The following is a 22812-nucleotide window of genomic DNA, read 5'->3' as shown; positions in this document are numbered from 1 at the left end:
CCATGTTTTATCACACCCTTACAATCAGTGTGTCGGGAAGTAACTGAATACACGTATTCGGGATTACGTATTTAAAAGACAAAATGAGTAACTGTATTTTAATACAGTGCAAGTCTGTTCTGTAACTGTATGTACTCTCCATGTGCTGTTCAGATTCATTACTAAGAATCTGTGCTCTTTTTGGGTTAGTGATTGCCTTTCTGTCTATACAAACACTGTAGCTGACACTATGGGTCTTACACGTTTACATAACTCTTTTGTATTGAGACATTGCTGTTCTACTGTTGCAGTCCTCACCACTGTCTTTGCTTCGGTCCCTGGCGTGGCCGCCTCGATCCCTGCTACCCCGGTCTCTGCTGCCTCTGTCGCGGCTGCCTCGGTCTCTGCTGCCCCGGTCGCGGTCGTCAGTCATGCTGGCCACGCGACGCACGGCGTCACCGGGACCGCGGCTGTCGCCTCCTCGGCTCCGCTCCTCGTTCTCCCGGCTGAAGCTGCGCTTGGTGATGGGCTGCCGTTGACGATCTTGGCTCCTGTCGTTCCGGCGGTCAAACCGGTCGAATCGTTCCCTATCCCGCTCGCTACGCTCGCCGCGGTCCCGATCGCTACGGTCCCTGCTGGAGCTGTTTCTGTGGACGCAAACATGAGAACAAGAAAATAAAATCAGACAGAAATGTCAAACATGGGTGTCATTTGAAATGGATGTCATGTCAAAGCACAGACGTAAAATGTTTATTAGCATTGTATCCTAAAGACATAACAGAACAGGACACGAGTGCTCCTTATGGCTGTTTTCAGGCATCATATAGAGTTGGACTTGCCTCTGTGGGACTCTCCTGTCGGCCTCCAGAGAGGCAGAGGAGGGTGGTCCAGACTGCTGCAGTGCTGAGAAGCGGTTGACTGTGCTGGTGGCCGGCCGACCAGATTCTGACAATAGAGAGGAGAAAAAAAACTGATAAGCCTTCATCCAATGACACTTTCATTTCAGTGTTTGGTTCCTAGGATTAAAACGGAGTTCTTTTGTATCATGCTTCCACTAATTACGGCTAGATTACCAGCAACAGTATTTTTTACTAGGAAGCAACTGCCATTTCAACTGGGAGAAATAAAGCAAGGTTACGCAGAGGCAGAGAAAACTATTTGGACTTCTGCAGCAAATGCTTATTTCATAAAAAACGACTGTTTAGCTGAACCAGCTTGTGCTGCTGTAAAATGTTGACTTCCCTGAAGAAAAACCCTGAATTTCTATGGCCTGTAATGAATGGTACAATATACTGACAAAGGATTTCACAGCATTTCTTTCAGAGCAGAAGATAAATAAATTGGCAATGAATAAGCAAAGGTGTGCTATCCATAACCACTCAAGCCAGCAGTGAAGCTAATAGCCAGATAAACACCAATATTCTGTGGAAATATATTTGTATTAATTTTAAACTGCTACAACAAAAATTCCCTGATGTTCCATGACTGCCCCAAATATGATCAAATTCCCCAAAATTCCACATCTGGAATACCCTGGAAATCCAGAGTTCTCGCGAGAGCACAATTTGAATTGTGTCCGCAAGATACTCTGGCAATGAGCAATGATGCACCTTACTTTCACCGCAGGAATCGGGGGAAACCAAAAAAGGAGTGGGCGAGCTAAACTGATGACAACAGTGCTAAAACGTTTGTTTTTGGTCGTAGTGTTATCCAATTACGTCTAAGTCCAGAATCAGTCAGAGTAAACATTGTTCGTAGTGTTATCCAATTGCGTGCAGTGAGATTTTCAAGGCCTCGAGTTTTCATTATATGTGACCAGACCCTTTAATCTGAAAGATTCCAGGGTCTGGTTTACTACCAGGCTACGTCTGGAATAGACTTTTATCAAAATTCCGTGATGTTCCAGAAATTCCGTGACCCGCGGAAACCCTGTTTGGTGCCCTGCAGGCGTGCTTACCCTGCTCTCCGCTGGGCTTGGCGGCCCCGGTGCCACCGCTGCTGCCCTTGCCCCAGCTGCCCCAGGTGCCCTTGCCTCCGGGCGCCAGCAGCTGGTTGTTGAAGTCCAAAGCGCCAGGCTGCAAGAGGAAGAGCCACAGGTCAGGGTGAGGCTAAACAGGCAAATCTTTTGCCACTCCCTAAAAAGGAAACATTTCAAACTGCAGCAAAAAGCAGCAGGTTACCTTGGTGATCTTGCTGAGACGGCTCGTGTCGATGGGTCGGTTCTTGGAGATGGGCACGGTGTTCCAGCCCTCGTCCTGGGGCTGGCTGTTGCGGCCGCCCCCTGAGGAGTGGGGTCCGCCGCGGCCTCCTCCTCCTCCTCCTCCTCCGCCGCCGCCACCGCCACCTCCGCTACCCCGGCCTCCGATGTCCTTCTTGTTCATGAGCAGCTGTTGCACTTTGCTCTGCTCACGGTGCTCCTCCAGCTCGGCCTCCTTGTGGATCTGGTCGATGGTCTTGGGGCCCTGGTCTCCTCTCCTGGGCACCCAGTTGTTCTACAAACGGGGGGGAGAGAAAAGGTCATCAAGAAGGGGCTAGAGACGGTGGAAGGAAGACCCAAGTGAGAGAAGCCTTCACTTTGTGGCCTCTTCTGTACTATCTCTACTAACACTTCTCTTCATCTTAATGCCACTGAATACGTTCAGCCAATCATGTTTCCGTGAATGAATTATTTAAACATGCATATCGCCTGTTCAATATCATTTAAACTGCGCCACATTCAATAACCACTGGCCATTAGCACAAGCATTTTTACTTGAGCTGTAACCACATTTTTGCATTCCTATTTTGCATCATTTTTAACATTGTGACATCATGCATGTTCCATTAGGGATGGACATTTTGGACGTTTCGGTAAACATCCTTACCCTTCTGACGTCCAAGACGTCCTGGAGCATGAAGCGAATTCGGGATGAGGTCTTCCTCTCCTTGATGATCTTCTCCATCTGGTTGAAATACTGGTCCATTCGGGGCTGTGGACACATACAGAACAAGTCAGCCAGAGCTGAAGGGATCCAGACAGTAGCACTCAGCCCACTCACTCGGCAGCCATCATGCACAGCCTGATGCTCCGCGGTCCCTCATTCCCATCAGTGTGAATCAGTGGCCCAGACACGTGGCACTACACGAAGGTCATCAAATGACTAATCCCTGTGGACAATTTATTCCCCAACACTGGACTACTTGAACTTTCTGATACTACAAATGACCTTACTGTACTGTAACTGACCCTAGGCAGATGGGTTGGGCCCTCGAATCGTGGATCTGTCCGAGGTTTCTTCCTATATGTATCTCCAATTCTAGGGAGTTTTTCCTTGCCCCTGTTACTCATGGGCTCTCTTTCAATGTTTAACACTCTGTAAAGCGCCATGAGACATGTGTAATGTTTTGGCGCTCTATAAGTGAAATTAAATTGAAATTAAATTGAAATCAGGGAAGCAGCATGGGGAGGGTTATAATGTACAGGCATGCAATAGGCAGGTATATGAGGGATGACCCCATCAACGGAATATCAACGGATGCCAATCTACAGGTCAGATTTCCATACATGATTTACAGATCTTTACCAAAATGTTCTCAAACCCATCTTTGACACAATCACGATATCCAAAACTTCACAAGACTGTTGACCCGTCCAAGATAACTTGGCAGCCTCCCCTGAGAAGCAAACCTTTACATCTCCAAGGTCATGCAGTCGAGTCGATCGAGATGACCGTATCTGCCCAGCACATTCTGAAACTGCGAGCTCTACCCACCTTGGCCTTCTCGAAGTCCAGGTCCTTGCCGATGGTGGAGAGCAGGCGGCACAGGCACTCCAGGCTCTCCTCGTCGTGGTTCTTGAGCAGCTTGACGATGCAGTCGTGCATGATGGGCTCGGTCAGCATCTTCAGCTTGAAGAGCTCGCCGATGAACTTGATGTTGCCCAGCGACCGCCGACGGGCCTGGTCCTTGGCCTCCTCCAACTCGTCGTTCAGGCGCTGACGCTCTCCCTGTGCCAAAAAGGGGGGGGGAAGAGAACTTTTACAACAGCCCCCTCTTGAACGTGCGTGTGTGTGTGTGTGTGTGTGTGTGTGTGTGTGTGTGTGGCGAGAGGCTAGCAACAGCAGGTTCATGGGTCCAAGAATTCATACCAGTTAAATGGAAAAAAGCTTGTAATTAAACAAACATATGACCTAAAACAGGCATAGGACAGGCGTCCACTCATTTCCACGCAAAGCATGGCATTTATCAATTTGAATGTGAGTGGTGGCTACATTCGAATCTCACGTCTCAAGTCTTGCCTCAGAAACTTGCGGACACCGGAATGGTGTGGTGCAGCAGTATATCGGCAGAGGACTGAAAAGTTTAAGAGCTGAATTCATGCTCCTGTTTCTACGCTTGGTTGATAAATGACGGCCATTACCTCAGAGGCAGCTTCCAACTCCTTTTGTTTCTGCTCAAAGATCTCGTCGTCATCCTTGTCCTTCTCAAACTCTTTCTGACAACGGTTGAGCAGCAGCTTGCGGAAATTCACAGTGACTCCCGGCTTGTCTGATGTGGGGACTTTAAGCTGCAGGGGGGGGAGAAACAAAACAAAGTGTGATTTACCCCGAACTCTCAATGCAAAGTCAGCAGACACAGGGTGAGGGATCATGACTGCGTGTACACAGTCTATTCTATAGGGCTGGTAAAGGCTAAAGCCTAGTCCTTGACCAAAGCTCTTTCAGTGGGAACATTCATTGCCATTTTGTTTCAGTCGCAGAGGACTGATTAAATCTATGTCCAGGACAACAGCTCAAGAGTGACCACTTTCACCCAGGTCTAATGGTTGTTGCACACACAGACTTGCACACCCCCACACGCACGTGCACTCACCCCCATAAGGCAGCGACACATGTTGGCGTAGGCCACACTGAAGTTGGGCTCGGAGATGGCTTTCTCGAAGATGAGGTCGATGACGCCCTTGAGGCGCTCCTCCGTGTCGATGGTGAGCTCCGTCACCTGCTTCATCAGCTGCTGGAACATCTGGGGCGTCAGCTTGTTGAGCACGCTGCGCACGCGCTTGAACAGCTCTTGCGTCTTGGCCGCCTCGGGGTCGTCCGACGCTTCCTCCTCCTCGGCGGCGGCCGGCCCGCGGCGTGCCGTCTTCTTGACGCCGGGCTTCCAGGCCTTCTCGGCTTTGTTGAGCTGCACGTCGTCGTTCAGGGACACGCTGGCGATGATCTTGCGCGGCTCCTTGCGCTGGCCCTGCTGAGAGCGGCGCGGTCCGGGCGGCTACGATGAGAGAAGAGACGGAGGGAGGGAGGGGAGGGCGGGAGGAAGTAAGGTGAAGAGACAGATTTTTAAGGAAGAGAGAAAAGGCGGAAATGGTGGCCGTGCCGCAGATCAAAGTGATGGAAGATGGGGGGAGGGAAGAAAGGGGGGAGAGAGGATGTGAGTTCATACAAATACTTGTTTCGAGAGGTGACTAATGGTTTCCCGAAAGGAGAAGAGGAGAAGAGGCCTGCACTTACCGGACCACGACCACTAGCGGAGGGTCTGCCAAGGTTGGCGAAGGAGGGGGTGAAGTCTGGACCGCAGTTCATCAGACGACTCGGGTCAATGGGACGCAGGGGCGTCTTATTGGCCTGGAATCAAACAACCATCAAAGAATGAAAACAATATCAATAGTACTCACAAGCCAGTCAAACACAGACCCCACTGTGGAAGGGAGAAGAATGCATAGGGGGCTATATTAGGGTTTTTTTCTGGTTGTTAACGTCATTGTTATTCGGATGCTACCAACTATAATAATTGTGTATTGCTCGTTGGATAAGAGACTGTCGAATACCATAACCATATATTCACCTTATTCCTTAACCCGGAAATCTGTACTGTTTTAAACTTCTGTACTGTTCATTCTGTTTACATGCGTCCTCAGTAAGCTAACAAGAATATGCTTCAACTTAAGATTTCTTTCGAAATGTTGACAATTCTGCCCTCAGCATGGATATACTACATCATATATAACCGATATATAATATAGAAAAGTTTACTTGTATATGCGTTATGATATGTTAAGCACTGTTAACAGCCACGTTAAAATAGATACAACGGCGCTTCGCCGGAAATAGATAAGCGTTCTCTGAATGCCGAGGCGTCATGGCGACGGCCATTGTTGGCTACGGAATATCGTGGATAGAGTGGGCTACACATAGATATATATAGGTAGATACCGCATTGTCCGCTGAGTTCTATTAGAACGAACGTGGAATACGGCCGCCATATTGGTAGGGGCAACATTCCCCCGTAAATGAATGGAGACCTATGGTGAGCTGAAGGAGTTTTGGGCTATAAAGTCCTCATAACTCATAAATATTTCAATCGATGGGCATAAATTATATGTCATGGTTACAAGTAGCTAAACTAAGTTAAGAAAACAAAAAAATAATACTATTTACGTGGAGAAAAAATAAACATTTTGATGAGATCAATTCAAAACACACACAAACTCATTAAAATATATTGTCGGATTTATTTAAATATTTGACATATAATCGTTTCATTAAAAAACTATGACTTTTAGCCGTTTTGATGGTTTAAAATAGGAGATGCCGTCAGTTCTGCCACTTCGAACGTTACCATTTCACTACTACTGCAAGCTGTCTGACAACCAACATACAAATGACGGCATTTGACAACAGTAACAGGACACAGATCATACGGATATCGTTTGACAAGTGGAAACGTTTACCTTTACATTACCCCAGAAAATGGAAGGTTTAACAATTCAATAGGGCAAAGAAATTGACACTTTTCTGAAGTTATCCGGTCCTGGACCGGCTTACGTTACGTTATGCTATGGCAGCAACGAGCTAACAGGTAGGCTAACTTACTTTCATAAAATTAGACAGGTTAAGGCTGTATGAATACTATTATAATAAAGTGACTACATGAGTAACGTTACGTTTCAGAATTAATTTGCCTTCAATTCACAACAAAACCATAGTTAACTGACGTGAAATTAGCCTTGCCACACTAGTCAGTACTATTAGCCAACTCAAAACCTGTTCTCTACAAGCCTTTATAAGACTGTCAAATGCAACAACAGAAAACATAAACGTGCGATTTTACATGTACAAGGCCATTCCCATATGGTTAGAAGGCGCTACGATTTGTACAAAGCCCACAGGGTCTGTTATCCTATCATTTCCACTCAGAGACACCTGTTTCTCCATAGGCTTCCATTGATCTATCGGTCGACATTGCCCCTAGCAATATGGCGGCGCTCTTGCCGTACGTTCTAGAGTCCAATGCGGTGTCTATGTATATATGTCTATGGGGCTACAGATAGAGCCATCAATGCAGAGGGCATGCTCACCTTCTCCAGCACCACATCGCTGATGTGTGGCAGGCCCTCAGGCTTGCTCATGCTGGCACTGATGAACTGGAAGCCCAGCAGGAACTCGCGGTCGTAGCGCTTCTTCTCCTCTGGGTTAATGGGCTTCCACTGGTCTGGAGGACAACACGGGCAGGCAGACATGGAGACATTAACACACACACACACACACACACACAATATCCTAGATCCTCTCCATTCACCTTACACAATGTTGCACAGAGAAAGCAAACAATACAACCACCTTATGTAAATGACTCTTACAGGACACTTGACTGGTAATAAGCGTAAAACCCACTCAGCCCTAAAGGTCCAATGGCGATTTAACATTGTTGAGCCCAATAGAGACCACGAGATTGTACTCGTAAAAACCCACCTTCTTTGTACTGGTACTTCTGCTCGCCGGCCTTGGTGACATCGGGCTCGATGTTCTCCGTGTCCAGCTTGTCCTCCTTCTCCTCCCACGTCTGGTCGGGCTCCTCAGCGGGAGCGGCGGCAGGAGTGGCGGGTCGGGCCTCCACGGGCTCCGGCTGAGGGGCTGCTGGCTCGGGAGCGGGCTCCTCCACAGGCTGGGTAGACAAGAGCTCAACCAGTTAGGCCCGTGTGTGTGTGTGTGTGTGTGTGTGCTTGTGTGTGTCTGTCTGTGTCTGTGTGGTCATCACCCTCAGATACATCTTACATAAAAGATATCAATGGCAAGGTAACAAGCTCAGATTTTCCAAATAGCAAAACTCTGCTCTATGCGCCAGATCTACTCTGTGACTGGCACTTTCCGATGCAAATGTCAAGCATCGTCAAAATAATCATTCTCAAGAGAGTGAGGAAGAAGTGCCCTCATTCATTTCAATAGCTGCTGCTAGCCTAGCTTAGATGCCAAAGGCTGAAGCTAAACCACCACGAACAATGCTACTGATTTAGGACTGATTTATTGATCATTCAAAAACACGTGTGTACCTACCTCTTTAAAGGCATCCAGCATGTCTCCACCATCTTTTTTGTCCAGATCCTTTAGCTTCTTCTTTTTCTTTGGCACAGACAGGGGAGCTGCAACAGAGACAAGTGCTGACCTGTTAAATGGACCAGCTCAGTTCATGGATTAAAGTGAAAAAAACTCATCTGACTGAATTTTTTTTGTCCAAAAAAAAATAAATAAAAATTGACACACGCAAGTGAGGCAAATCAAAGGGCCTGTACCCTCCGTTTACAAGTAACACATTTTAAAGTAGGCCTAGCTATTCAATACTGCACACTGTTGCTTATTAAGAGTGCTCCGAGGGCCGGCCATAGCCCGTTGCCCCCCCCCCCCCCAAAAAAAAATAAATAAATAGGGGGTTGGGGGGTGTCACTGTCACCCCCGAGAAAATGTATTAAGTACTGTTATGTAAATGCATAAATCCTGTGCACTTTCAGTCAGAGATTAGGGCCAGCATTATGCCTAAAATGCATGTATGTCTCCAAAACATTCCTCACCTGTTATCAGACATGCATGAAAACAATTAAAACTCACAGCCATAGGTTAACCGTCAGATAGGCCTCTGTTATTGAAGATTTGGAATAATTTTGAAATGTAATATGCTAAAGAATTCTGATGTTTTCTGATGTCAGGATATAATTTGGTGTAACTTTACTCAGTGTGATTAGGTGACATGTTGTTTAATTAAAGGTGCATGTCACTTTAAGACGTTTTAGTTGTTGGGTAAGAACGTGATGCACGGCAGAAATTTTAGGAGTTCCACGGTATTTCTGACCGTGTTGGTCGTATCAATTGTATGAGAACTGTGCTGTTTGTTACAATAAACATTCAAGAATATTAACTGGAAGACACAACGTTTTTATAAGAACACGCGTCAGTCATAGGACTCCTATTATATAAGTTTCCTTTACTGGAAACGGAGCTCCGACTTTCTCTTTGAAGAAGACAAATTAGGCAAACTGTATAGACATAGCCTAAGCTACTTGATCCTTTTGAATTGTTTAAATTAACCTTGTTGGCTTATTATAATTATTTTTAGAGAAATTAGCAGTTAAATTAAACAGATAGCCTAATAGTGGCGTGGCGCAGACACTTTTCCGTTGTCTGTCTCTGCGTTTCGGGCGCACCCGACTCTATTAATAATGACCGAAAGTAGGCTATATCCATGTTCTTTTGACTATTCATCTTTAAGCTCCCCAACACTGCCGACCTCTAAGTAGTCTAATTTGATGAGATCGGGGAACTAGCAAGTGCGGACAAGAAGTCATCGCAAACAACGCAGAACTTTGCGCAGCTAGTGCGTGGATGTCTGTCCTGAAGCTATTCTATAGCTTACTATTACAACTGCCGAAACTACTGTTTATTTTCATTTTACTTTTATGAAGAATAATTAGCCCAAATCATAGACTAATTAAACCGAAAAAATTACAGCTTTCCTGAACTTCTGCAAAGCTTGTTTAACCTACAAAAGCCTAATAGGCTATGTTAAGCATGCGGCTCCAAAGTAGGCTATAAATCAAGATCGTTTTTTCATCTGTTTCAATTGGCCTTTCTCTCGTTTATTATTGTATCATTATGATGATGATGATTATTATTAGTAGTAGCAGCCTAATAGTGGTAGTAGCCTAGCCTAATGTTCATCAACGCAGTTGCAAACGCATTTATTTATTTATTTATTTCGCGCACAACGAAGATTTTAACATAGGCTAAAACACAGGCCCATCACAAAACAGGGTTCAACAAGAGGTGTAACCATCACTGCAGCTTGCAAGGGAGATCGCGCCGCATCCCCCCCTCACCCCAAATATTTTCTCCCCGGATCTGCATCAATCTCATGATTGACCTCTAGCGCCTCCGGTTGACGGAAATCCGTCATATGACGGAAAACTTTAATCCATGCTCAATTTTTTCCTGCATACGGGTCTGAAACAGGTTAACTTACAAAAAGCTCCCCATTAAGGACGACGGATCTTACTGAAGAGTGACATGAATGATCCATTACATTCAGCCTTGGATCAGCATTTCAAACCCTCTCTCCTCTGCGTCAGACTCATAACATCACAGCCAAGTGTGTTCTGCTTATCGAGAGCAGAGAGCCCAGACTTGCCCCTCAACATTCATGCCCAGCGCAGCCACTTGCACCCCATGACCTACCTTGCATAGTAGTGGTCTCCTCTACTGGGCAGCTAGTTGTGGCTGGGCGGGCTTCCTCTGCCTTCACCTCAGGTTCTGGTGCCGCCGGGGCTACCTCTGTGGCTACCTCTGTGGCTACCTCTGTGGCTACCTCTGTGGCGGCAGCGACATCTGTGGCAGGGGAGACTTCCTGCTCCTGGGCGACAGCCTTGGCCTCGACGGCGGCCTCCACCACGGCAGGCTTGGCCGCGGGCGGCTCCTCGGGGTCCTGGGGCAAGCCGTTGGGCAGCTGCGGCTCAGCGGGCTGAGGCTCTGCGTCGGGTTCAGAGGTAGGCGTGTCCGGCACTGCCGGGGCTTCCTGTTTCTTGGCAGGCTCCTCGCTGCCGTTGGCGGCCGGGGCTGCGACTACAGGAGTAGGAGCAGGGGTAGGGGCAGGGGCAGGGGTAGGGGTAGGAGCAGGAGCAGGGGCAGGGGCAGGAGCAGGTTCCTCGCTGGGAGCGGCTAGGACCGGGGTTGGGGGCTCAGGGGCTGACACTGGGGCCACCTCTTCCTCCTGCTGCTTCTCCTCCTGCTGCTTCTCCTCCTCCTCCTCCTCCTCTACCTCCTTGGTCGGCTCTGGCTTGTCCTCCTGTGCGGGGGCCGGAGTCTCAACCGTGGCAGTGGGGGCCGGGGCAGGGTCCTGTGGGGCAGGGTCCTGTGGGGCCGAGTCTGCTCCCGAAGATGGAGGCGCCGGTCCATCCACAACGCTGGCTTTGGCCACCTCGGGGGCGGGCGTCGGGGCAGGCACTTCCACTGGAGGGGGAGAGGGAGACGCTGGGGCGGGAGGCGGCGGGGTACTCGACTCTGACTCGCTGGGCGCGATGGGGACCTCTGCGTCGGCTGCTTTGACCTCTGTGTCAGGTTTGACCTTGGGAGCGGGCGGAGCAACAGTCACGGCCGGCTCGGGGGTTTTGGCAGGGGGAGGAGGGGTTGGGGCCGCCGGCTTCACTCGATCGTCTGCCAATTAAAAAAAACATACCGTCAGTAATCTGTAATAACGCAATTTATTATACAGCTCTCTAGAATGTTGAGGGAGCTCCCATTCACTTTGAATGGGAGCCTATGAAGAACCACCCCACTCACCTGCTCTCGTGACTGTGGCGCCAGTGGCAGCAGGCGCGGCAGCGGGCAGGCTTTCCCCGTTGGTTTGTGCGGAGCCTGGCACCTCAGGCCCAACAGACTGGAATCAAGAACAGATTTATAGCTCACTGGAATTTTTATGACCACCATATCATGCAGCCTTGTGTTTTTTCTGTTAACTCATACAGGCCATGTACTTTGTAGATATGGGATGAAGATGTGGAAAAGTCAATCACCTGAGGAGGCGTAGGAGTAGAGGTAGTCCTTCCTCCAGACATTATCTCCTCTGTAATATCCTTGCCTCCCTGGTTAGGATCCCGTATCCGGATCTGTGACAGGAAGACATCAGTGGAAAGAAAGGCTTAGTGACCCAATAAAAAACAAATTCTTTCAACTACTTCAACTTCATTTCTTCCACTACATTCAAGTTATCCGTGCCAATCTATCCATTTCAAACTCCATCTTGTGTCAGATGAATACAGAACATTAAGACAACAATCGTCACCATTAGCCACACTGAGGTGTTCCCACAAATAACTACTTTTCATATGATCCTCAAATTCCATTCGATAATACACTGACATTCAAAGGTTTGGAGTCACTTAAAATTGTCCATTGCACTCCATTATATACACAACGTCATTAAGTTAAAAACAGAGCTTCATAATGTTTGAAGCCTACCTTACACTGACAGAGTTTGGGAAAGATTATTGAGAGATTGTAGTCTTTTAACTAATGCCCCTCATTCAAGATTTACTCAAAAGACTACAATCTTTCAAAAATCTTTCCAAAATCTTGTCAAACTCTGTCAGTGTAAGGTAGGCTTAAGCTGTAAACCCAGCGGTCAGACATGACAGACTTGAACCCTGAGCATACCTGTATGCGCTCCCTTTTGGGTGCGACTTGTGGTGGGGGAGGAGGTTGCTGAGGGGGAGGAGCCTGTGGCTGCTGTGTGGGATTAATCATGATGGGCGCGGCCTGCACTGGGGAGGGGTACTGCGTCTGGGCAGGGTAGTAGGCTCCAGCTGCAGTACACAGACAGAGAGAGACAAAATAGACAGAGGGAAGAAACATCAGTACCATTCTTGACCACAACTCCATAAGCCAGCCATCCACAACCAGTTTCATCAAGGTCCAAGAGGATGCAGTTTTTTGGAGAGAGAAACAATTCTCAAATCCCTTGGTCATATGCCAATTTATATAATATACATTACAAATAAATCAAGTAAAATCAGCCAGTAGTGAATGGTTGAAGTTAGTCTGCATGGACTTCGCCCTTGGTAGAAACTGTAGACCAGCATGAAACGAAACACATCTACCAAATACACAGGCAAGGGAATTCTCTTTTCAAAGCGTACATGCATGCAATTATGGTGAGCGAATCCACTTGGGTCATTTGACCAGCAGCGTGAGGAGACTAGAGTCTTAGACGTGTGCCATTACTTATTCTGTGGACAGCCCTCAAGTTAGGCGCTGACCCTGTACATGTGCTCTTAATGCATTTTAAACTCATTCTCAGGAGTTCCCAAATCCAAAGGGGTGCATGCTGTCCTCATCAACATACATGCACACACACACACACACACACACACACGGGCATGCCAGAGGCGTACAAGTTTGGGTTCACAAACAGGCCCTTCCGCCGAGTCCGTCCGAATGGGGAGCAAAGGCTCCATGATGTGAATAGAGGTGGCCGAGGCGCTGCGTGAACCCAGACTGGCGTGCGCCCCGGGCTGCAGACGGACACAGCCCTGCAGTTCCTACTCACCAGGATAGCGCTGGGAGGTGAGGGGAGCGCCGTGCAGCGCAAGGCGGCCGTTCTCCCGGCCAGCCCCCCTCCCCCCACCTCCCCGCCTCTCCCTCGCAGCAAGGGAGGGCTCTGAGCTCGCAGAGAAAAGGGAGGGAAGGGGAGCGCATAAAGGTGTGTGTTTGGGGAGGAAGGGGGGACACAGATAGAGAGGCAGGGAGAGAGAGAGAGAGAGAGAGAAAACGAAAGGTACAGAGTGAATGAATACTGCTAACAGGAAGAGCAAGATACAGCAGACTGAGGTTAGGACACTTAACAGAACTCATCACTGGAACTGAACAGAGAGAGTGACAGAGAGAGAGAGAGAAACAGGCAGAGAAACAGACAGAGTAGTACTGTGCAAAAGTCTTAGACACCTTACATGTTTTGCTTCAGTAACGCCATTAAGACCATATCGTTTATCTCTCACTCTTAATTAGAATATGACCAGAGAACACAGGAAATATGTAAACAGTATTTAAATGCAGTTTTCGCCATTTTAAACAGATTTTGTTCTGATACCAGTCCAATTTCAGCTTCAAGCTGCCATTAGATGTTATTTTTACAGTATAACGATCAGGCACCCAAGGGGGAAGCTCTTAACAGAGCCGTCGTTGCCCACCCAGGCCACTGATGGGACATGCCTGGCCTGCAAGAAGCTGCTGGTAGATCCTCAAGATCAGCTGCCGACTTGACCGTGGCTCATCCTAAAACTGTCAAGCGCATTTTGACATGGCGCAGTGGAGGAGGAGTGGAGGTGGAGGAGCTAGCTGACATAATTTATACGTCTCTGGTGACCCTCTTCATTGTATTCCCAGGAGGGAATACCGTGTCAGCTTGCCTCAAGAATCTGAATAGAATTCTTTGGCCACACGTTTTCCAGTTTAGATGAGCAATGAACTATTCCAGCTGTATCTTTTCAATGAGATCTTTGATCTGTGTCATCTCCTTCACACTCAAAGCGAGAACCAGGAACCAGCGGTTTCAGCCTCCCCCTTGAGAGATTGGTCATTATAGCACTGCAAAAACAACCAGTCAAATAGATGCAAAAGACTAGAGCCTGAACCAGAAATGCACACTCTTGTTTTTATATTTTAGCCTTCTTCTGCTTGAATTCTAGTCAAGACAATGAAAGCATATGGTCATCACAGCATTCCTAAAACAAATAAAATGGGTGCCTAGCACTTTCGCACATCACTAGAGATAGAGAAAGATAGAAAAAGAAAGAAAGAAAGAAAGAAAGATGGAAGAGAGGAGACTGGAAGAAAAGGGATATTAGAGTAGAGAAATCGCAGCAGCACCGACAGCAGGAAACAAAAACACCAACAGTACATTGACGCTGCCGGTTAGTGAAGGCAGGCGTAATTTTCTAAGGAAAAAAAACGGACTTCTCGAGGCCATTTCAGGAGTTCTGAGGGCCCAAAAGAGTCTGAGAGGCCAATCTGAAGAGGTGAGAGAATTTGGACCCTCGATATTACAAGTCAATATAACTAAGTGTTTGGGTCAGGGGTTTGCGGTCTTGGGGAAAATTGCTCCATGTGGCTTCGACTACAAGCTAGCGAACAAGTCCTAGTGTTGGAGGCTCTTACCGTATGAACCGTATTCTGGACTGGTCCCAGAGTAAAAGCCAGCCGTTCCAGTGGGCACTGGGTACTGTTGAGCCTGAGGCATGTACGGTGGGCGGTACTGCAGAGGGAGAGAAGGAAGGGAGAGAAAGGAAAAAAAACAAAAACAACACAATGACAAATATTCCTTTCAAGAGGAACTATACAGTAGATACTGCAGTGAATACGAGTGTCACACGTGTATATTACTGACAAAACAGAACCTAGTTCCCTTAATTCCACTACAGGCCTTCATTTCTGTAAGCAGGTGATTAGAGGCAGTAGGCAGAGAAGGGGTGGCGCCGTGCTGTACCTGTCCAGAGGGGATGAAGTAGGCTGGGCCCTGAGAGTTGGGGAACTGCAGGGGCTGCTGGGGGATCATCATGACCTGGGAGCTGGCCTGGTACACGTGGGGGGGCGCCACGGGCCGCGGGGTATTGCTGGGCTGGACCCGGGGGGCATTGCTGGGCAGACTGGCCCGGTTCTGGTAGTAGGGCTACAGAAACAGAGGACCATATTCTAAGAAACCATCTCATACCCCTAATGAGTGTAATGGCTACATACTGCCATACTTCATGCAATTCACCGACACATTCATTCTCGTCACTTGTCTGTTAATCTACGGCTACCAACACTGGACTGAGACTGAGGACTAACAGCCCACGAGTAAACGGCACACCTGATTTTACAAGGATGTCAAGTTATTTTTTAATTATTCTAAATGAATTATTTTTATTCCTACCGATATTGCTACCTTTCAGTTCCACAGACAACAATGAAACGGTCCTGGTAAAAGTACTCAGATGCTCAACCTAACGAAGCAACTTAGCAAGACATCACAGAGGATGGGATCCAGAACACAATAACCGAGCCCTCGACAGAATTTGCAGCCAAGAAGTCTTTACATGAAGGCATTCCCTCTTAAACAACCAAAATCTACTAAAAGGAATATTTTGGTATTTTACACTTTGTGCCCATTTTCTGTATTGCCTAGCATGAAAACGAGTGTTTGACACCGAAATCTCGACGATTGAGCCCGTTTGTGGAATTTGGCAGCTGTAGAATGGAGCTCTGTATGGCTTTAACATTGCTCGCTTTGAGCATCGACTATTCTGTCCTTAAAACACCCTCAAACGTTCGTTTTTAAAAATGTGCAGGTCACCGAGTGGTTACTGGTCTTCTACGATCTTCTATGGCAAGTTTAGCAGCAAAATACAGCTTCTGTCATCTTTTATCATGATTTTCGAAATCCCGGAAGTACTTTTTCAGATACCTCACAACCGTGTGTGCCTTATATAACACAACTGAATTTGAATTTCACTGCGAAACTTGCTATAGAAGATCGTTGAAGACCAGTAACCACTCGGTGAGCTGCACATTTTTAAAAACGAACGTTTAGGGGTCTTTTAAGGACAGAATAGTCCATGCACAAAGCGAGCAACGTTAAAGCCATACAGAGCTCCATTCGTCGAGATTTCGGTGTCAAACACTCATTTTCATGCTAGGCAATACAGAAAACGGGCTTAAAGTGTAAAATGCTGAAATATTCCATTAACAAAATATATCCATGTATGTGTGCATCTTTGACGTAAATCAGAATGGCATGTCACCGTTTTAAACTAAGCCAAATGTGATCTGGAGAGTCTACTATAGGGGCTGGGAGCTTGGTGGACTCTAGTGTGCCTGTACATGCATGCAACACATACTAAAGCGTCTCAGGTGTGGAGCTCTAGGAGGAGGAGGAGGAGGAGGATGATGTGAAGAGAAGGAAAGAAGCAAGTTACCTGCAAGGACCTGAATCCACCCTGCAGCCGCAACAACACACCAGCAGTGTCAAGAGGAGCAACACACAAAGGGGAGGAGGAGTGTAAGAGAGAGAGAGAGAGAGAGAGGCAGGAAGAGAGAAGTGGAGAGAAGTAAAAGGTAGTAATAACCGGTTAGGCTGAGCAGCAAGCGAACACACACCATACCACACACACCAAACACACATAGTTATTATGCATAATGCAAGCACCCTTGTGAAACAGTGACCACAATGAGAAAAGCCAGACACAAATGGAGTCTATGGAGATAGTGCCACAAGGGAGACTAAGATATTTTCAAGATTATAGGTCACTTTAATCTAGATTAGGTTAGTGGTGTGTGTAGTAAAATCCTTAAAGGAACCCAGAGAGCACCTGACTCAGGGGCCCAGACTCGGTCTCAACCTAGCACGGAACCGTTCTAGGTCAGGACCGAGTCCAGAGTCTAGAGCCAGCTACTGTCTGAGAGTCAATCTAAAAGGCCCAACCTTTGAGAGTCCCGGAGGCCAAGACAGGGGTGTTAGTACCTGTTGGTGTAAAGCGCGTGGCCCTGGCCCGGGAGCAAACTAGGAGAGCAAAAGAGAGCAAAGAGGGCGTAGGTCATACAGCGCGCGCACACACACACACACACACACACAGACACACACACACACACACACACACAGCCTGGCAGACATGCAGAGTAGTCATCACAAACACACGAGTTACAGACAAGAGTTAAAAAGCAGAGGTAGCAGCTAAAGCCATAAAGCAGTACAGAGCTCCAACTGAAAGAGCTACTATCTAGCAGCATGTGTACCGGAGTTGGTGCATGGGTGTGTGCGTGTGCGTGTGCGTGTGTGAGGGAGAGGGTGTGGGGGATTTGTATTAGGCAGAGCGGTGGGGGGCATACCTGTCGGGGTTGCGGTGCAGTGTTCATTTGTGGAGGTGGTGTAGCAAAGACAACAGATGGGGGCTGGCCAGGGGAAAAGGCAGCCTACAGGGAGAAAGGTGGAGGCATACAGCCATGATCAGAGATGAGTGGGAAACTCACAGGTCTTTCTGAAAGCACAGAGTGGATCCTGATTGGCTCTTACCTGTGTCAGTCCAGGGGAAGGGGCAGGGTGGGGGACAGAGGGGGGTCCTGTTATAGGCTGTGGCGGTTTATTCATTTCACGTGGTTCTGCATGAGGGGGTCTCGAACCTGCCTGCCAAACTGACATTAAGAGCAGAACAGCAATGAGGTGAAGTAATAGTAATAATAATAATAAAAAAAACACACACACTTCAAGTAACACACCACTCACACACTGTAGGTAATGTACCTTGAAAATGTTAGGGTTCAACTGAACTTCGAAAGGAAGCCCAGGTATTTATCTTCTCCACGAAGGTCAGCCTGAGAGAAACAAAGAGAGAACAAAGTTTAGGCATTTGGCCAAATAAAGTATCAATATCCTCACAGTTGTCTAGACCTGTATGTATCTTGACAACCAAAACCCTCTAGTACAGCCCTCTACATACATTCTCCACCAAGAGCTGAGCACATCAGGCCACTTTAGCCCAAGGTGTAAGCACAGTCCCAGTCCTGTGTATGAAGCTGTTCTACAGTAGGGGTGGATAGTGGTGGAAGGGAGGTTACTGTTAGGACACTGATAACAAGCAGAGACCCGCCCACGGGCCAGACATCACACCCTTATATTTCACAAGTGCACACATCACACTCTGGGTGTATCTGATGCTTTAAGTACAGGGAGTCCCCAGGGAGACCAGCTGGAAGGCTGGGGTAGGGGACAGGGATGACAGGGCACGCAAGCACTCCTCAAGAGCGCCTTGCCCTGGGGATCTGCAAGTGAGGAATGTGGGGGAGGAGTGGATGGATGACTTCCCACAGAAAGCTGGGTGGGGTGTGTGTGTGTGTGTGTGTGTGTGTGGGGGGGGGGTGACTCTTCTTGCAGGGTCAGACAGGTCAGACATGATCTGGGTCACAAAAAGGAGAGGGTCTCCCACTCCCCCGGCCCTGGGTCTTTTTTTTGTTGTTGATGCCGACAGATGGCAGGTTGTAAACACCCCCTAGGGAGCCACCGCTCGGGCTCCTCCGCCACGCAGGCCGGAGACTTGCTCCAGAGAGCTGCAGCGCCAGCGAGGAGTGCTGCCACAAACAGAGCTGAAGCCAGAGAGATTCCGTCAACTCACGGGGTGGATGATGGCACATTAAATGGCACGTCGCTTTCAGACACAACTGCAAGTTCTACGCATATGACATTGGGTTGTATGTCTGAACATATCCCGACATTTGGAACTCCAAACTTATGCAGTTCTTACACTAATCGTCTCCCAAGTATTTTCTACTGACATTATGCAGATTAGCTCAGATCTGAACAAAGCGATGAACATGCAGATAGGATTCACACAGTGGCGTTGTCAGGTATGGGCATTCGGGCTATAGAGTAAATAACAGAAAATAAAAGCTAGCCTGTGGCTGTGCGTCTTTCCCCCCCTCACACACACTGGTATGCGCAGCAGTGCTATTAACAGTGAGACATTGCTGCTAGTTTAAGTAATGCTATTGTAACACACAAGTATAGAGTAATATCAAGTTGATTTGCTCACTTGCATCTCTCAAATGTGTGTTGCTAACCAATCTAGGCTATGGCATTTAGATCATTTAGGCATACTATTGGGTTTAACATCATTATTTTCTCTCACGTATTTCTTAAAGTGACAGGCACTTAATTACACCTACTGTACACAACCACAACTGTTAAAGAAAAATGTTTAGAAATAAGAAAAATTGCATTCATGTGTGGATGTAAATATATAATTTTAAGTAGAAATTCTATATCGGGATATATATCGTTATCGTGGTATAGAATTGCCTATATCGGGAAATAACTTTTTGTCCATATCGCACAGCACTACAGTCGTGACAATTTAATAGTAAGCTGAAGAAATTAACAAGGTTATCAGCGAGAGTTGCAGCACAGTGGACAAAGAGAACTGAGGGAACTAAGAACCAGGGACATGGCAATAATCCAGCAAAAGGAAAGAGAGATTTTTTTTTAACTGAAGTAGCTCTCTCTACTGCACTTTGAAGAAGGCAACTATAGGGGCACTGGCAAGTGCTTTGCTGAGGTCGCATATTGCACTCAGAGCAGGCAATGTGCGATCTGAATGCAATCAACAGTCTCTAAGGTTAGAAAATCACATTTGATCATATCGCAATATTATTGCAAAACCAATGAATCACTCAGCCCTTTTAGCAAGGGGGCACCACCCCCAGCCACACACCTGGGCTACGTAGCCATGAGAGATTAGCCGTGAGTATTTGAAGTGCCACCCCCAGGTTGGTCTAGACGACAACAAGCGAATGACAACGAGACATCCACTAAATGTCACAGGCCTTCAATTTTCTCTTATTATGGAGGGATACCACAATACATTTTCAAACCCAGCTACATTGGTTATAGTAGAAGCTAAGAGTTGCAAAATACGCTCCAAAAACGGAATGCAGTTGCGTTCCCAGTGTAGCCCAACAGTAAGACTACTGTATCCATCAAAAACAATACCAAAATATAGTTGTTAATTAAAGAAAAGCCTGCTCAAGATGGTCTGCAGTGCTAGAGTTCTTAAAGGAAAAGCTGTCCACGTGGCAGCCGACATGTTAACTTCTTCAGATATTAGTCATACCAGACCATGCTACATCGGAGTGAATGGAATAACACATAATTCTACACCTGATGCTCAAGATCACATTTCAACGTTTATTTGGAATCAAAAGAATACTGAGGGCTGAGATGTTGTAGTGGTCAAGCCATAGGTTCAGAATTTCAGAGGGTGCTGTTCTCAATAAAACCCTAATATGATGACTATGTAATGAGTATTATGTTAATGTATAATGAGTATTATGTGAATCTGACATTTATGGCCAACACAGACTTTTGACAAGACAACAATTAATCGATTAGTTGTCAAGTAAATTAACGGTTTTGCCACTTGATTAATCAGCTCGGCTTAAGTTTCTGGTGCTCGCCTTAAACATGTAAAAGGAAAAAATATAGACAATATACTAAGTAATTGACAGATCAATCAACTATGAAAATTGTACTTTTGACTACGTCAACAACAATGAATTGATTAGTTGTCAACTATTAAATGAATAGCCAACTACTTTGCCTCATTGATCGGTTTCTCTATTGTTAAAAAAAGAAAAAGAAACCACAAAAGTCTACCTTCTTAAATTTAAATTAGCATACTGTTTCACTTGCTCATCTTGGACTTAACTAAATATACATGGCTTGTGGACTAAACAAGGCATTTGAGGACACATTCTTAGGGCATTTCTATTGATTGACTTAATTTATCGAGAAAATAATAGTCATATTAACAGATAATCAAAATAGTTGCTAGTTGCCGGACCACGTTTTACATCTGAGATTGTACATAATAATGGTCCGGGGCCAGTTTCTCACAATGTATGTATGTACTTACGGGATCTCTATGATCTGCCAAACGTTCATTTGTTTTTCCTGTGTGTTTCACAAAACATACTTGTAGCGTGAATGCACATGCATTGCTCTTAAGATGTTCTTGATGGGAACGGTCCATGTTTACAGCTCTGAAATATCCTCTAATTTGGTGATAACAGGGAACATCACATCACAGCTGCCGTTTTGAATAAATGACAATAAAATAATTCTATCTCCAAGCATCAAGTAAGATAATAAGGAAATGTGTAACATGGCTAAGCCACTCATTCCTTACACTGATTGCTCTTACCGTATAGGCGTAATAAGATACACACAAAAATACTCAGAAACTATTCAGTCAGGGCTTTGTTTCAAAAATTAATTGCATGACTGATGTCTGTTTTAATCCCATTATTATAAGCATGACAATATTTTTTTCCAGCTAAAATCTGATGAATAATAAGTAAATAACCCGTTAAAGAATGGTAATGTGGGTTTGATAATTATATTCTTAATAGTAATCTCCCCGTATGTCCTGCTGGTGACCTCAGTGAGACGTTCCTGTTAAGATATTCTAGCCATCTACCACTACTATGGACCACTCGATAATCTTCAAGTATTTTCATTTTCCACAAACTATTTAGGCTTACACTGCTTTTGGGAATGTGTCCTGCTCTGTCATTCAAATCAGGATCACATCCACATGATTGCTATTTTTTGATGGTCTAATGTTCTTATGATTTATTGTTAATTAAGCTAAGCATATTAATATGAATGCACCAGACATAACTTACTCCGGACTTTAAGTAATCAATGCACTGCTCCACTCTAGATATACCACTCTCAAGAAAAGAACATGCATACATAAGTAAATAAAATAATATTGAGAAGTAAGGGGCTAAGGAAAGGGTTCAGGGCTTTAGGCTATATCTTTTGTAGTGTAGTAATGCTCAGTAATGAGCATTGGGTTGGGCGAAGGTCTGCAGTCTCATAGATCTGAGAAACCAACAGTAAATGTTTCACCTTAACCAAATTAAAATTAAATTTCATTTCAAGCATCATACTCGGGTCATGCAGTTGTGTGAGAAAGCAAACATCATGTCGATGGCATCTTCAGATTCACACATCACATAAGGGTCCAGTGGCCAAAACAACCCAAGCCTGAGGTCATTTCTTAAGCATATTCCCCGTTTGTCCCATGGCATGGCAATCAAAGGTTAGAGGTGTGTGTCTTGTGTCTGTCAGTGCGGTCTTCTCAAAATAACAAAATCGTGGTCGATTCCGGTTGTGGTTAGCTTTGACAAACTTAGTCAACAGCCAAACTACTCCCCATAGTAAGTGCCAAGTTGATCAATTAAATCAATAAGAACCTTTGCTGCTCACCGTGGGTGGTACACAAAAAAAGTTTACATACCCCAATGTGCGTGACCACAGACAGAGAATCCAAACCTCCTCCGAGGCCAATCGCAGAATCTCTCAAAATCAGTTTACATAAATCTAGGTTAACTGTGTAGAGCTAAACAGTGGCATGGCTCTACTGCAAAATTGAACTGGTTCTTATTACACCTTGTCAATTTCTTTCACTTAGTGCCAGCCACAACACAATAGTCTCATTGC

At 46.2% G+C, this 22812-nt stretch overlaps 1 protein-coding gene and 1 non-coding gene across 4 annotated transcripts in view; both read right to left on the bottom strand.

Annotated features, from left to right (window-relative positions):
• The window catches only part of eif4g1a (eukaryotic translation initiation factor 4 gamma, 1a), a 32652-nt gene that overhangs the window by 6801 nt on the left and 3039 nt on the right, over window positions 1–22812 (bottom strand). For 2 of the 3 annotated variants that reach the window (XM_062525005.1, XM_062525012.1), the window contains exons 2-23: window positions 18055–18125; window positions 17827–17945; window positions 17643–17726; window positions 17278–17316; window positions 15262–15444; window positions 14934–15030; window positions 12435–12583; window positions 11795–11887; window positions 11562–11658; window positions 10461–11435; window positions 8292–8377; window positions 7710–7902; window positions 7316–7449; window positions 5469–5582; window positions 4831–5229; window positions 4379–4525; window positions 3732–3965; window positions 2844–2948; window positions 2160–2471; window positions 1937–2054; window positions 819–924; window positions 298–626 (exon numbers count right to left, since the gene is read on the bottom strand). In XM_062525005.1, coding sequence (XP_062380989.1) covers window positions 298–626; window positions 819–924; window positions 1937–2054; window positions 2160–2471; window positions 2844–2948; window positions 3732–3965; window positions 4379–4525; window positions 4831–5229; window positions 5469–5582; window positions 7316–7449; window positions 7710–7902; window positions 8292–8377; window positions 10461–11435; window positions 11562–11658; window positions 11795–11887; window positions 12435–12583; window positions 14934–15030; window positions 15262–15444; window positions 17278–17316; window positions 17643–17726; window positions 17827–17901 — 4069 coding nt within the window. In that variant the 5' untranslated portion in view covers window positions 17902–17945; window positions 18055–18125. The remainder of the gene's footprint in view (window positions 1–297; window positions 627–818; window positions 925–1936; window positions 2055–2159; window positions 2472–2843; window positions 2949–3731; window positions 3966–4378; window positions 4526–4830; window positions 5230–5468; window positions 5583–7315; window positions 7450–7709; window positions 7903–8291; window positions 8378–10460; window positions 11436–11561; window positions 11659–11794; window positions 11888–12434; window positions 12584–14933; window positions 15031–15261; window positions 15445–17277; window positions 17317–17642; window positions 17727–17826; window positions 17946–18054; window positions 18126–22812) is intronic. The other variant, XM_062525021.1, reaches the window with a different exon arrangement.
• LOC134075769 (small nucleolar RNA SNORD66) lies at window positions 3045–3120 on the bottom strand. Its single transcript, XR_009938491.1, has one exon. It is a non-coding gene; the product is annotated as a small nucleolar RNA SNORD66 (small nucleolar RNA).

This window comes from Sardina pilchardus, chromosome 2 (genome assembly GCF_963854185.1).
Source record: "Sardina pilchardus chromosome 2, fSarPil1.1, whole genome shotgun sequence".
NCBI lineage: Eukaryota > Metazoa > Chordata > Actinopteri > Clupeiformes > Clupeidae > Sardina > Sardina pilchardus.
This window is presented reverse-complemented; position numbering and strand designations above follow the sequence as displayed.